General features: G+C 33.8%; 1 protein-coding gene across 1 annotated transcript; it reads right to left on the reverse strand.

The window, feature by feature from the left end:
* Positions 1 to 12,334: 12,334 nt before the first annotated feature.
* LOC127869760 (histone-lysine N-methyltransferase PRDM9-like) lies at positions 12,335 to 15,536 on the reverse strand. The gene is made up of 4 exons (XM_052412419.1): positions 15,402 to 15,536; positions 14,545 to 14,660; positions 13,854 to 13,957; positions 12,335 to 13,437 (listed from the first exon to the last, which is right to left on the reverse strand). Exons 1-4 carry the CDS (start codon positions 15,534 to 15,536, stop codon positions 12,335 to 12,337), a joined length of 1,458 nt encoding a protein of 485 aa, XP_052268379.1.
* Between the last annotated feature and the right edge of the window lie 929 nt (positions 15,537 to 16,465).

The raw sequence follows: 16,465 nt of genomic DNA on the forward strand, positions 1-16,465 counted from the left end.
GTAAGACTAAGAGGAAGTAATGTTAACATGTGCAAAACAATATATCAGGCATAGTTACACCACTTCGTACTGACACCGGGTGCTTGAATTAATTTGAGCGCAAGCTTAACGTGAGTCCAATATAAATGTGCTTACTTGCATTACACCGTGCAGTGAAAGTAAGAAGCCTTCTTACATAGTGCATGTCTAACTCTGGCATCAACGTAATAACACAAGAACATTGAGCTATACTGTATTAAATGATTTCATCGTGTGTACATCTGTTATGTTATGTACCGTACGGACTGAATATGACAATGTGACTGACCTAAATCGGAAAATACACGGTCAGCATGTGGTCTTGCTTAGCTAATTAAAAGTGAGTATTGTATACGATGTAAGTGAATATTTGATCCAAATTAAGTTTTTAATGAGCCTATGCTACACTTTTCAGTACATAAAATAACTCATTATTGATTCAAATCGTCCGAAAATGTATACATAGCAATTTAAACCTAAAACTATAATGTATTTTCATACTTTTGTATTGCATTTCGTTCGGATTATAATCAACGGCCTAATTGATACCCTATGTATTTGAGGCGTCATCAGTGACGTCCATGTTCGCCCATGAAGACATGCCAACTCTAGCGTAAAAATGCAGTACATGTAGATGTCCTAAAATTGTAACGTTTTTACATGTGTGATCTTCGCCCAGAGATATATATGGTTCCAAATATAAATTACATATGTAATGGAACGGAATAATTCAGCGCATATTGGCACTGCGCTTCCACTTCGCTCGGGACTCGAACATGGAGAAATTTAAAATCACGGGAAGGTGTGGTTTATAAACTCTACTTGTGTATGATTTTGCATGGGAACTGATGGTACGGTGAATTGGACATCGATTTAAAATGCAAGTTGTTTACGTACTTCGAAAACTATTTGTTGTATCTAAATTCTTAAAACGATGATGTTTTACATGACTGAGGGTAACCGAATACATATTAACACAGTTTTAATATAACCATTATGAACATTAAATCCGTCAAAAACAACTACACGCTATTATAAAAATGTGCAACAGTTGTTTGTTGCTCTGATAACTATTAAAAGTGTATATGGCGCAGTAATGCTCTTGACGCTGCCCCGGATGTATTGAATATTAGCATGACTGAACACGACGTTAAGCCATCTGTTACGCCTCGAGTCTCTGAGAGTTCTTGAAATTCCGTTCATAACTATTGAGTGATCTTGGCATAAGCAAGAATGATTGGCCCAAATTAATGTTTCCCATGAAGACAAGATTTATTAACCGAGCTAATAAAATGACAGGTACCATAAAATGCTCGTTTTGAAGTTTGAGGTTCATCCAATTCTGAGCTATAAGTCGAGATTAAGTATGAAAGATTTCGGACAGCAAATGAAGACGCTTACATATATGTATTGACTGCTTCTGTAAGCATATTAATTTGCCTTCATAGAGACATTCGTCTATATCGTTTACTTCTTGAAAAATGCATGTTTAACTGTTTGTAGATAAATCTATCGCGATCACAATGACTTATTGTTCTTGAGGAAAATAGGAAAATAGTTTTCGGTACTTACTTAATTCTGCTTTGGGAGAACAAACTGAGTTAATAATGTATAGCCCGTGTTTCTGGGAACCACAAACGATATTAAACATGTAAACATGAAATTATGTATGTCAATTAATCATAAAGCTGTTGCTGTGAATATGTACATGACTATTGTTAACTAAATCTTGGCAATGGTTACTAGTAAAGCTTTCGGACATTAAGTTAGATGACTATGTCATTTTGCTCATAGATCATTAGTTTTTGGAATTCAAAATATAAAGAAGTGGTGTGTGGTCCGCTTTTGTTTTCATATGCCACTATTGTTGTCATGTGCTTCTGTCCTGGTTAAAATATTTGAGCATATTGTCACTTGCAATAATAAAGAATCTAGATATGATCAGAAGATTTATCCTCTACTGATGTGCCTATAGTTTTACGTTTATATATTGTTTTACAACTAATGAAGTACAATATCCCTTTCCACTAAACTCTCTCTGATACTCTCTGATAGGAACACTCGCTTGTTTTATCCACAAGTTCTTGTTTACATTCATAACTATCAATCAATTTATATTGAAGGTTCACGCGTATATCGCTTTAATAAGAACTACATTTGTTTTAATATATCAAGTTCTCTCAATCTGTGACACTTCAATTTAATAATCCTCTGTTGTGTTTTCCATATCAGTTGCGAATGTCATATTCCGCGATGACATTACAAACAAACGTCGCCCTATGTAAATCTAATTTCCCCTTTATGTTAGCACCTAATTTTTCTGTGATTGTGTCTATGTCAACGGTTTGTGAACAAAGCAGCGTTGTAATGATATTGGGACCTTTTGATGGGGTAAAATCAGTTCTCCAGAAAAAGTGTTGATTTCGTTTGACGTATTATGTGTCACTCAAAGAAGATTACTATCCAATGGAAGCGTATCACAATTTAATCACATTCAGTAAAACACGTCTAAAACCCATTTTCTTTGTTTAAAAGGGCAACAATTTCATTCGTTGTCAGTTTAAGATCGTGTATTTGTCATAGGGAATATAATGTATTCAATGGTATATATTTAGAAAAAGTGCACTAATTGTTTATATTTTAAAATGTGTAACATGTTTATGTAGTGATTGCATTCAATAAACTGCAAACACAAACACAATTGATGTCGCTTCCGTCATAAACATAACAATGACTGAGTCTCAATAGGGAGGACAATACATCGCAAATATTTGTGATCATACTTTCGCCTCAAGCATGTGAACCTATCAGCGCACGTAAAACAAGTGAGACGCCGAAATGTAATGTGTTCAAGCAACCACCACTGAAAGTCCCCTTTCCTTACGCCAATCTTTGTATGAGTGGTATAATTATATCACGATAGTTATTTAAAGAAGGATTGAACCAGCATTTGCCTATCATTGTACTCTATCATGATCACATATTACACGCCTTCACAAAACAAAAAGCAATAGCACCGTCTTTCTGTTGATGTTGTCTGTCAGAGTCATACCGTTCTTTACAAGGTATGTATGTACACCATGTCTATATCGTTTGTTTTTTATTAAATAAAAAATATATAAATGTATAAACGCCTCACAGACGATGCGACACCGATTCGTTTAAAAAGCAGTGTGATCGCTGTGCGTATCCAGTCTAAGCCTTGAAGTGCATGTTATGCTGACAATGGACATGTGCCAAGGAGTACTCAGAAAGATAAATACGTATACACGATAATTTAAGTCGTCGACATACCCAATTGTTGAATTTTAATACTTTTTTAATGCGGTCTGATTGTCATGCGCGGGGTTTTAAGCGTCTTCAGTATAAATTAGACATTTTGTAAAATAACTTTGCCCCGTAACGTTAACCTACAAGACATTAAATTTAAATAAACAACTAGAAGATTTTGCCGCTGATTATGCTGCTAATGTTTCGTTTTTTACTTTGAAGAAAATGAATGTTGAACCACGTTTAAAAAGATACAAATATAAATTTAATTCGTAAGTAATTTTAAATCGTTCATGTCTGAGTGATATGGAATATAATTTATTAAGTTACCCATGTTTCGTACACGCAATGTTGTAAACATTAAAATGTGCCATTTTGTCGTTAGTTACCTGTTCAACACGCATTACAAATATACAAATAAGACACAGATGATTCCCTACTGGAATAAACATAACAACGGTTGAGTCTATACACTGCTGAAAATCATTTTATAAATCAAATAAATATTAGTGTACCACGATCATACATAAGACACAAACCCTGTAAACCCATTAGCACACGTTTGACTTGTGATACGCCGATACTGAATTAATTCGTTAAAACAACCGCTTCAGTAGATACCCTGCCCTTACGTCTGTCTTTCATTATTAGAAATGATTTAATATCCCAATAGTTTTTTAGGAAGTCTTGAACCAGCATTTGCTTTGTATTGCCATATGTCATTGCGAATTCAGTCATCTGGCATGCCTACACAAATCACGAAAACAATTGCATCGGCTTTATGTGAAACGTGTGTATCATAGCTGTTTTATTACGAGTGATGCATTTACGCCTGAGTATTTGGCTTTCGTATTTATACGAATATTAAATATATTCATAAACATTTTACAGACGATGCAACACCAATGTGGTTTAGAAGCAGTGTGATCGGTGTGCGAACAAAGTCTAAGGCTTGAAGTGCATGGTATGCTGACCATTGAAACGTGTCCCCGAGTGCTCAGTTATATGTAAACGTATTATCGATAATTTTCATCGACATACCTAATTGTTGAATTTCGATAGTCTTTAACACGGTCTGATTTTCATTTGCGAGGTTTAATATTTATTTATTACTTTTGTTATAACTTTGTCTCTTAATTTTAATATACACAACATTCAATTTGACTAAGCAACTAGCAGATTTCGCCTCTGATAATGTTGCTGATGGTTCGTTTTTCCAATCAAGTGTTTGAGCTCTCAGTATTCGAGATAACCCCGTTTATGGTACAAATCCTTGAAAAGTTACAAAAATAACGTAAATTGCTACTTTATCGTTCATTATTTGAACTATATGACCTTGCACAATCGAAACCCCATGCTCCTTTAATTATCTATTTTGAAATATTAATCGATATATGTTGAAAATATTTTATTGATCTGTAATGACATGCAAACTGCGTTTAACGATTATAACCATTTGCGAATATGTTGGTGTACGATTGTATAAAATAGACTTTATATAAGGTGGTTATATAAGTAATTATTGTACTGCTATGGATGATTGTTCGATAAGTTTTGAAGAGTATATGTGACTGTGTGCAAATAACAGTTATCATCTTAAAATCTTAGGTTATTATTTTTAATTCAATTTAAGATGTAATGCGAAGTGCAAGGACATTTAATTTAAATAGTTTTGACGATTAAATGTCGTTATTTTATAAGAATATAGGTCAATAAAGCTTGAATTATTAACGTGCAAGTTCTGAAAATCCTTGTGTGTAAAGTAGATCATCTATCTAAAACTAGCTTCCCACCAAGATTTAGGACATATGCAAAATTTTCATTCAATACCAAGGAACGCTGGGATCAAAATCGAATGCCTTTTACTAATTCTTGTATTGAAATTATTTTTTGCGACTTTGTAGTACATTTTTTAATCCAACACAATATTTCCTGACAGTATGAAGATAAAGGTGTTTATTGGCGGACTTTATCTAAGACTCCTGGATGAAATGTAAGCGCAGCACAAACAGAAGAAAACAGATTTCGAAGTTTTAGAAACATATTAGCAAGATGGTATGTATCTACGAATGATCATAGAAGAAAGCTTTTAAGAAGTTCCTGCCTAATTAACTTGAATATGACATCAATCTTGAACACGTTATTTTCGGTAATTGAATTACGGAGATTGATAAATACTTATGCAGATATATATCTCATACAGTTGACGTGGACGAGTTCAGTCAATAAGAATAATGTAGTGTTCTGATATTAAACCTGATATAATTGTTCAGAAAGTTGTTTACAAATCATTCGTATCTTTACGGAACATATTTATCCATGAAAGGCGTGGCACTTATTATTTGAATGGATTTACTAGCTTACACCATCTACATGTAATTGAATGAGGTGATATCCGGCTCCCGAAAGAATATTCATATCGTTAAGTGTTTATATATCAATCTAGCAAGCACAGCCAGTACAGTTGATTTGTAATGATTAATTTGTAAATGCCATTCATTCGTTAATCGGAACAATACAATTATAAACATATGAATGAAATGAAATATAATCGTATAAATCGTCAACATGAATATTTTCTTTACGACGAAACATAAACCCATTGCAATTCAATTATGACTTATGTTGTATCGTAATAAACATAATATACACATATATTACAAACAAAATAAATAGTTGTTATGAATAAACATGTTATAACCTAATAGCTTTGCATTGCTTTGACCAGTTTTCATGTATAAAGCATTCGTAAAATAAAGAACTATGATTGTAACAAATGCATTACTTTTGTATTGCGCCTGATTTAAGTCCGATTTCTGACCTTTGTCCTTAATCACAATAGTTCCCTTTCGTTTACACCAGATGCATGTTAAAGACGTTATATAAATGTCTATAAAAATAAGTCATTACCGTTTGACGCGTCAGGCTCGCGAAACGTGAACAACAGTTATTTATCAAACGATTTTGCAATATCAAATATTCCGCCTAATCAAGTATATGTGACTTCAATCTAAATAAGTTTGTTATGCACTTATCAGATGTTGCGTCTCACAAATCGGTATTGATAGCATTGAAGCATTATATGCTCATCGTCTGTGGTTTGGAAGCTATACGATAAAATCGTCCGCGATTGCCGTTGAGATACCTTTTTAGTGAAAATATTCGGAAGACAAGTTCTCGTTACACATATATGTATTATATATATTTAGATGCGATTGACTTTTATTTTCGGATATAATTTAAGTTTTAAATATCAGCACTTGTTGTTTTCTTATTATTTAGTCTTTTCATGTTCCTGGCATTTTTTGTGATACATGTGTATGGGGGAACGTCTAGTATTCTTAAGTTATAAACAACGCTTCAGGCCGCTATCTTTTTGCGTGTTTATTTCTCATCAATAATCGTTTATCCAAACACATGATAATATCAAACATAATTTTGACCTCCTTTTTTATTTATTATTATATTTATTTCTTATGAAAAAAAAAAATGAAATGTGATCTCGAGTTTTTTTATTTTGCATAGATTTCACACATATTTGGGGATTTCGAGAAAAATCAAAGAATATTGTGAACGCACACTAGCTGATGCAAACGGAAAACACTCATCAATTGATACCACATGGTTCGGGTTATTCCAAAAACAGTGTAGAGTGCTTCCATCATAATTTACAGTACCAAATAGTATATATCACAGACTATACATATTCTGATATTGTCAATACCGAACTAGATTGAAAACACTTGCACAATGGTTGTTTTTCGAGGGCAAACGCTGATGACAGATGCTAATTTGGAAACACTGTCCATACATGCTTTGTTCATTACGGACTTAATAAGAGGCCCGTACGTTTCCGTTCATTGCACTGGCGGCATAAATAGTAAGCAGATTGATTTTCTCGTGGAAGTGAAAGAAGAAATATTGGCATTTTTATTAACTGTCATCCTTGACAAATACCGATAGATTGGTTTCAATGCTTTTGTTGTTAGTGGTCGTGTTATTATTAACATAGAATGGTTCAAAATAAATAAACGAAATCTTATACATCACAAATTACAGATCTTTTAAAATGGTTTAAGATGGATTTTGAATTATTTATAAATCCATACATTTTGCTGAAGCTGGTGTCGTTCAACTTGAACTAATGTTTATTCTTGTTAAATAAATAATAGTGAGCATTCTTGTATGTAAAAGTTTCTTCAATTTGAAACGGCAATAAGATCTATTTATGTGACATTTTTTATTTATAGGCACACATAGAATACATATTTCATGAAAACCTTGCGTATTTGTATTCCATTTATAATGTTGTATATGTTTCTGTGCCAATTTCAATACTTTAACACAATACTATTTTAATTGGTTTGTATGCGAAATGCATTTATAATAAGTATGAAAATCACTAATATCATTCAAGCCGGTGTCTGTATATATGGTCGTCAACATATAAAATGTGGTCAGTCAATATGGCCTTATAGGTTTCATGCTTTATTGGTCGGAATGGTTTTCGGACTCTCTCGGGTGCAAATGACGTCACTTTGTAACAATTCCTAATTGGAACGTTGTGGCTGTAACTATATGATTGTATATCTTGTTGTGTAACCATACATTTATAGTTCATATATGTGCTTACCATTGGAATCAATAGCTTCTGACTGCGTATTTAACTAAAATATAATTATTGCTATACTTGTGTGTATGCCAATTTAAATGTCAGATATATTAAATGATTGACGTAATAAGATATGTGCATCTTAAACGATTCGCACTTTAAAACAGAATGCGAGTGTGTATTTTGTGCATATTAATGTATGTATTATGACTACTGGATAAGTAAAGTACATTAACAATGACAAGCCTTTGAATATTATCAATCGCTTTTCAATTAATCATTTGTTATTGTATCAATTGTAATTCGGAATCAAATAACATGATCTAAATAAAACAAAACAGTTTACAACTAGCCGTTAATCGAATCTGACTCCCGTCTCCCGAGGAAGTCATTTATCAAGCGATATTTGCATTCCCAAGTATTCCACTTATTCAAATATCTGTTCACCGTGCCATTGCCCCTAATCTTTATATGATAATTATGCTCTTACCAGTTATTGCGTCTCACAAATCAATATAGATGGTAGTATTCTGACTATGTATTTGTGATGGATTACTCAGAGCAATGGTCAGTGGTGGCATTAACAAACGAGCAAATATTTAGCTGCTCATTTTATGTTAGTCACTGTGTAAAGTTATCGCAATTTTAGCACAAATCAAGATTTCTTTTATAAATACTGAGAGCTGCAAGATAATTCCGTAAAGATCTACTAATCTCTAAGGAATCAAAATCGTTTAAGATGTTTTTGGCATACATCTGGTTCTAAAACCATGTATTTAAAGCAAAGTTTATGCAGAATAAATTATACAAGAGTCGAACAATAATTTAATATAGAAGACATGTGAGGTATCAATTAATTATAATGAAGTTTAAATTATCGAACAAAAGTCGGTTTGCTGTTATAATTAGTACACATTGTTAAAATAGCTTTGTGTAAAGGAAAATACTTGCGTTTAACATTATATCGCCCTACGCAATCTTTTAATGAATTTTCTTTATATTTCACGTAAAAAATCACCGTTATACAAACAAAACATTCACCAGATTATGGTATTACATAACAATATGTATAATGAAAAAAAATGTTGTAGTTTTCATCCCTTACATAACATCTAACTTCAAAATGACAAGGACGCAAACGCCGTTCAGTGTTTAACTTGACAAAATCCCAAGAATATCATACATATGATAATTGATTAAAGGAACAAATTACATTAACATGTAATATAATCCAAATAAAGTAAAACGAAAGTGTTGAAAAGGGATGAAGTGCTCGGAGAAAAGTCGCAACAGAACAGATGATTTCCATTAAAAGGGCAGTGTCTTTAATAAGTAATGTCATCACATAAGTTTGAACATAAGGTCTCATAAACACATGTCTATTCCAATGTTTACAATGTGATATTACCATTAATGTTTAAAAAACTTTATTAAAAATATCTTGAGCAAAGAAGGAGTACATTTCAAACGCAACATGCGTTGGTTGTCTATTTAATTGTCTCATTTCGTTTTGCTTATATTCAATGACCAACACATCAAGCAAGCCAGCATGGCATTCTTTTGCGATCTATAAATTTCAGTTCGAAAATACATGTATCTACTTTTGAACTCTCGTTAGGTAAACGTATGTTAATATGCTAAACAGAGAGTGTTCGCAATCGGCTAAACATTTTGCAAAAAACATTCAAAACATTTCGACAAATTTCAATCAGTGTGATTCGATGTAGAAGTAACAAACGAATGTTTGCTACGAATGGCGAAACAAAAATAAGGCTTCCGTTTCTAAATTGGATTGATGGATTGTCAATATGACCTTGCACATAAACGCCAAAAAGCAGCAAAATTCGAGATGTTCTTGATTAATGTTGGTCTCTTTGAACATATGCATACAGCAATATGATTTTGGACTCTGGTGGATGCATCAAATCTTTATCTTGTTTTTGATTAAGAATGTGGTAAGTGATACGGGCTATTGAGACATGCCTCTAATTAACTTTCGCTGATGTTATATGCCAAGACTTTGCTCAATCGGATTGCTGGGAGGATTAAAAACTTGAACTTCTTTAGCTGTTCAATCGCGTAAGTTGATGCTATTTGTGAAGTGTTTAATGGAGTTGGAACACGCATGTGTTTCTAAAAATGTAGTCTGAAAATTCACCAGTGTTGGAAATTGTATGCGATTTATTTTCATTGCAACAGGGTAATTGTGTGGTTTCGCCAACTCTTAAAATCAACACTTTGACTCATGTAACTTAACTGTTTCTGTAGTTTTGAAAAAAATGTGAATACTTTTTACGAAACAAACGCACGATTATTCCAATTAGCAGACAACGTCTATTCGAATATTGGAACGCGTGTTTGTCTTCCGCGTGAATGAAGGATGCCCGGTAGATTGATGGCACGCCAGTATGATCTATGACAGAATACGCGGCATCCTCAACAAATTTGCCATATTTGTCCTAATCATTCGGTTTGTTAAGCATATGTCAGCGTAAGAAACGAGATTACGAGGGTGTACAATATATCAAATTGTTAGCAAACTCTTATTAGTGTAAACATCTGAGACGTGCTTGACACGCCTTACGTTTCCCATTATGTTATACAATATTTCATCTGAATAGGCAATGATGATAGAAACGCGAGTCATTCAGTATAGAATCACAATATTATTTTGATTTGCCGATATTAAGATTGTCTGTGCCTACCGATCCGTATAGGATGGCATTGTCTTCTTTCGTAAAAGACCTACTTACCTATGTTACCGTTTCTTGTAAAATTACTCATTGTTTGCAATGGATTATGATCATAATTTAAAAATTACCTTTACTGAAAGAGAACAATTTAAAACGCTAGTTTTAACCTGTAATATTATAGAGTAAATGCATTGAAAACATAGACGTACTTAAAAATAATAATACATGTACTGAATTTGATGAATGGACGAAATAAATCTTTAAAATTGAAGTATGATGTATATCGGAGTACATTAAAGTGTTTTCTTAAATATTTGTTTATGTGTAATGACTGATTATATGCTCTCATTAAGACCCATACAATCATATATGTATCATTAAATTTTATCTTCTTGAACCATTAAACAATATTGCGAATTCGTAATAAAGAAAATGTAAGGCGTTTTCAGGAATCGAATATTGTACTTAAACATTTTGATTGTATATTGCCTCCATAATGGCCCTATTCCACTACGAAAACAAGCCCACGATTCGCTACGATTTATCATATTTATTGAATCGGGAAGACTCGATATAGTCTACGATTGAGTTACGACACTGGTTCAATTGAGTTACGACGAATCGTGGGCTTCGGTTGAAGTCTTGCGAATAGGGTCGCGACTTCACTAAAATGTGTAAGAATCTACTGCGACTGTACTACGAACGATGCAGATCGGTCCCGACGAAGCTAGGACTTCACCGAACGCACCCATGACGTTGGCGCCAATATCTATTGATATTGATCTAAATCGCGAGAGTCTAAGCGGGCTCGCAACTCACTCGGGGTGAACTCGTGAGAGTCTTGATCTAAATATCGAGAATCTGAGCGGGCTCGCAACTCACTCGGGGTGAACTCGTGAGTCTTGACAAAGTCGTAGCTGATTCGTAGACAGATCACGTGATCACCGATTTCCCGATTGACTCACGAATTACCTACGATTCCATTACGATGCCCAAGAACGCATTACGACGCTGTTACGAGTCAATTGCGATTAAATTCAGTCTTGGAGGTCCTGGCCAAATTTTAAAAACGTTTAAAATCAGGCCACGATTTTTCGGGAGCTCACGAGTTGCATGTAGAACTTACGATCGGCCCACGACTAGCTACGAATGAGTTAGGACCTTCGCCGATTGAGTTTGGAATGTCCCCGACCTCAAAATATTGGAAATCGGGACAATTCGTGGGGAATCGGGTCTTAGTAGAATACCCCTATAATAGAACTGTAATTATATAATTTCAATTAAAAACACATGCAATTATATGCCGGGAAAACAGTTGGATTACAATAAAAATGTACTCAACACATATTCAATTACTCACGAAAATTTATATTTCAAATTAAACAACATATCCGCTATTATGAAACAATTATTTCGAAAAAGATTAACCATGACGACCTACTAACTGACGTAAATCAAATTCAAACTGGTAAAATGATAATCTAGTGTTAAACCTATATATAAATACTACAAGTCCTTACACAGTAACTTTGGCTATTTTGTGTTTTTGCTCTCCAACTTCAACACAAACAACAACAAACATGGTAGTCATATCGTATGTGTATATACAGGTATTTTAGTTAATCAATTTAAAAAGAATCATGAAAGAAATATTGACAGCAGCACTATTGCATGTGAGGACACATTTTCATGATAATCGTTTGATTTTTGCACATTTGTTTCTACAACTTTACTTCTTGAGTCACGAATGTGACGTCATATGACGCGTAAGGTGGTGGCGTTCTTTGAATGTCTCTTTACAAACGTCACATTGCAGTTTCTCCTCGCGTTTTCTCTTAATAGGGTCGAACTCGCGCTTGTGATGGGAACGCATGTGATACACAAGGTCGCTCGTCATTCGGAACGTCGCGTTGCACTTTGCACACCAGTTCTGTGCTAGATTCAGCTGTTGGATTGGCCGCTGCAGCATGGCCGGTGTAGTTGTCGTCTGCAGCAGTTTTTCAACCATTGGGTTGGTCGTCTGGACGCTCGGAAGCTGCAACTTCCGTAACTTGTCCATGAGAACCTGTTTGCTATGCATTTCGCCATTTGGAAAAATGTGTATATGGTTTGGTCTTATGGGTTGCATTTGGGTTGGAAACCTTTGAAATAGTTCTGGTTTGTAAACAGAGAACATGTGCATTTCTTCTTCGAATAACCTGGGATCGAGGTAGGACTGAACATTTGATGATTTAGGTACCAGCCAGTTTGTCATCATTCCTAGTCCACCAATGAATCGCCCTGCAATTGAATTCGGTGGAATAAACGTTTTGCTATACAAGTGTTTTACAAGGTGCTCTTGGCCTTTTCGCATTTCCGTCTCAAAATCATCGTAGTTTACATTAATGACAGCTCTAGTTTTGCTCCTTTCGTCTACAGATGAGGTTCCAGAAACCGACTGCTTTTCAACTTTCCTGAATGCACTACCAATATCCACTGAAAAACTTCGATCTTTTGAAACCGGTGATTCTTGCTGCTTGATGGAAATATTATTGTTTTCTTCGAAACTTTCGAATGACGTAACATTTATACTAAGCTCATTATTATCTTTATCAAAGGATTCTTCCAAATCCAGTTTACGCTTAGCACTGCGATTTACATTAACATTTTCTGTAACCTTTTGTCTAACGCCTTCCTGACCCAAGTGACTCGCCCTGCTGATTCTGACTGGGGTCTTCGTCTTTGATTGAGGACTGATGGAGTACAAACCCGTGGAACACGTACACCGGAACCTGATATGGGCCATTAGCGAATACATAAAGCGGAATTTTTCTCCACAGTCAGGACACTGGAGTGTTTCCCCATCTGCAAAAAGATGCAAAGCCATTATTTCCAAATAATTCAATCGATTAAACATCAGAATGATGTCGTGTCAGGTAAGATTATTTTATATTAAGAGGGACTTCTTTATTTAAGCCAACAGTCTCTTTGCATAGGATTTTTTTTTTTTTGGGGGGGGGGGGGGGGGTTGGTGGCAGGAAACCAACTGATGCAAGTAACAACTTTGTTTTATTCACTTTAACAATATGTGTCAACATGTCTCTTTAGATTTCATCACACCAGGTCCCACCGAGTTGTGCTCGCTCCAATTATAAAACTTAAACGTGTTTTTTTATTATAACGAACAATACCTTGTTTGAATATGAAAAAAAGAAAGTAGGTGATTAATCTTAAGTACCAATACTTAATTTAATAGAGTTTTTTAATTAAGATGTACTGACCTGGTTTTTGCTGGTGCATGTTAAAATTGATGCCCAGGATCAGGGCCAAGTCTTTACTGTACCATACGAGGATTTCTTCATTTGCACGAATTATCCGGAGTGTTCTGAAGTTTGAAAAAACAGGACTTTATGAATGTGCGATAAGTGTCGTCCATGTTCCGCACAGGCTAATCATTGATAACACTTACCGCCTTAAGTGGATTTGTCTAAGCAGAGACTTCACTAATACACAATATTCCAGACAATCGGAAATGTGTCGTACAGGCCTGCACAGTATAATCTGTGATGGCACTTAACGCGCATGCAAGATTGTTTCTTCGTTTTCTTTATAATGCATAAAATACATAGGTAATTGAATAGTTGAATTTATAAAGTAAATAATTGATTTTAATTCGTAAAGTAAATAATTGATTTTAATTCGTAACTTGAATTCGGTACAAAGACTTGAGAAAGTATGTAGTGTTCTTTATTCCATAATCCCACGTTCCAATTTTATTTTAGAAATCACTCAAAATAGAGATTAAGCAGTTTATATAAAACGTATATAACTTGATATTGAATATTAAAAATACTTGAAAAAAAGCTAATTAAATATGGCATGGAGTTTTAAATTTATAAAGTTAACGAGGTTTAAAAGTAGGTTTTGCATAAATTGTGCTTGTTCATATATAAATGGACTCGTTTTTGCGACCTGTAGAATATATGTCCGTCCTTCATGTACGCCTCTGTGTTCTGTTCGTCCACCGTTCTTGCCGGCTGTGCGTACGCCATCCACATGTTGCCCAGGTTACATACGTTCAGATCCACCTTAAATAATTGAGCAAAAAAGGATTGTTTTATGATTGGTTCATTGGAGGGTATTGAAGGTACATTATACTGACGCTTTTAACATTCGATTTGACATCGCGTTTGTGAATGTATTATTTAGAACATAATTATAATGAATATGTATGTACAAAGAAATATTCAAATTTATATCAACCATCTCGACCGACTTTATCTTAAGTGCCGACCCTAAACTAGTGTGTATTCCTTATGTGTTATGACAACTATCCGCTTTTTGTGTACTCGATGGTGTATTTTCGATCTTGATTAAAAAAAGGTAAATAACTATTAGGTTTGCAAATATATTTGCGAAATTCGATTTTATTCTCACAATTTACTTATCAGTTACAACAACAAAAAATTAACAAAGTAAACATTAAAAAGAGATTATGACGATTCCGACATGTTGTCGCAGATTCTTATAAACGGGGTACTCATAAATGTATTTAATTGAGCAATGTTACTACAAAATATGCCGTTTAAACCTTTCAAACTAGTTTATACAATAAATAACATAACTATGGTTTTAAATAGCTTGATAATCTTCCTCAACAAATGCGCACACAAAATTTAAGTTATTGAACAGGAAGAAAGCGTAGCGGTCATTTATGAGTAAGTATCAGAAATAATCGTCAGAACAAAATTTTAATCGTAGGAAAACATTATTATTATTATCATTTTATTATAAGACCCAAATAAACATTCATTTTTTACAATTCTTACCTTATAATCGCAGGTAACTCTCTTCTCGTCAGACGTCAGATAACCAATAAAGTGCGTCGGCGGAATATGGCCGACCGCCGGAAATGGCCCAAAATTCCTGCCGTAGTCGACATCCGTTTCCGCTATCACTCCCATGATTAACTGTTAAAAAGTGGAGAAATATTGTTTCAGTTTCAATTGCAAAACATTCATTTTAAGTGGTACTTAATACATTGGCATATAATTAATAAAGATAATATTCTTAAGTATTCAACTTCCTTTTTATTTTGTATCACTCTTCATAAAACAATGTTAACAATCATAACTTATATCAATTATTATTATTTTGAATATTATAAATATGTTATTATTATAATAACTTATTATAATTATAATTAGTATTATTATTATTATTATTGTTGTTGTTATTATTATTATTATTATTGCTTTATTTATTATTATTATTATTATTATTATTAGTGTTATTTGTGTTTGTATTATAAGTAGTTATATTGTCATCATATCAGGAATTAAAATTATATAATTATTGCGTTTACTGTTCTACTTGGTCTACTGTGTAAATGACATCATTTCCTTTTATGTTGTTAAAACGGTCACAAAAACAACAATCCCCTATAATGTTGAAAAAGGTCTGTCCCCTTTCCACTATGTATGTTTGTAAGGACCAAATGTATATATTTATACAATGTCATTGATAAAATATGTTTAACGTTAAGTTAAGTAAGATTTTACACGTTGTTTGTTTCCACCTCAATTTCAATCCTAAGACGTAAGAGGCAAATGTATGACTCTCAAAATGTGTACATTTCAGTGTGTGTATTCTTTCGTGCTGAAATTAAAGAAAATACATCGCCAACTTGTGAATGAAACTAGCTTAATCAGAAACATAAACAAAGACATAGTGGCAACTAATCTGACATCAAAACTGTAAAGGCCATGTCTCGAATATCAATGAAACTCTTAACATTGATCCGTGATCGAGTATCATGCTTCAACACGCTTTTTGCCTCCCAAACAAGCCTTTCGCCGCAATAGCGACAACACATATCCGAAAGCTTAACAAA

Source organism: Dreissena polymorpha, chromosome 2 (assembly GCF_020536995.1).
Source record: "Dreissena polymorpha isolate Duluth1 chromosome 2, UMN_Dpol_1.0, whole genome shotgun sequence".
Lineage (NCBI taxonomy): Eukaryota > Metazoa > Mollusca > Bivalvia > Myida > Dreissenidae > Dreissena > Dreissena polymorpha.

Excerpts from the sequence above, each read along its gene's own strand:
- LOC127869760 (XM_052412419.1), bottom strand. The coding sequence starts at position 15,536 with ATGGGAGTGATAGCGGAAACGGATGTCGACTACGGCAGGAATTTTGGG. Across the intron at positions 14,661-15,401 it reads GAGTTACCTGCGATTATAAG|GTGGATCTGAACGTATGTAA; the intron begins GTAAGAATTGTA and ends CAATTATTTAAG. Across the intron at positions 13,958-14,544 it reads GACGGACATATATTCTACAG|AACACTCCGGATAATTCGTG; the intron begins GTCGCAAAAACG and ends TTCAAACTTCAG.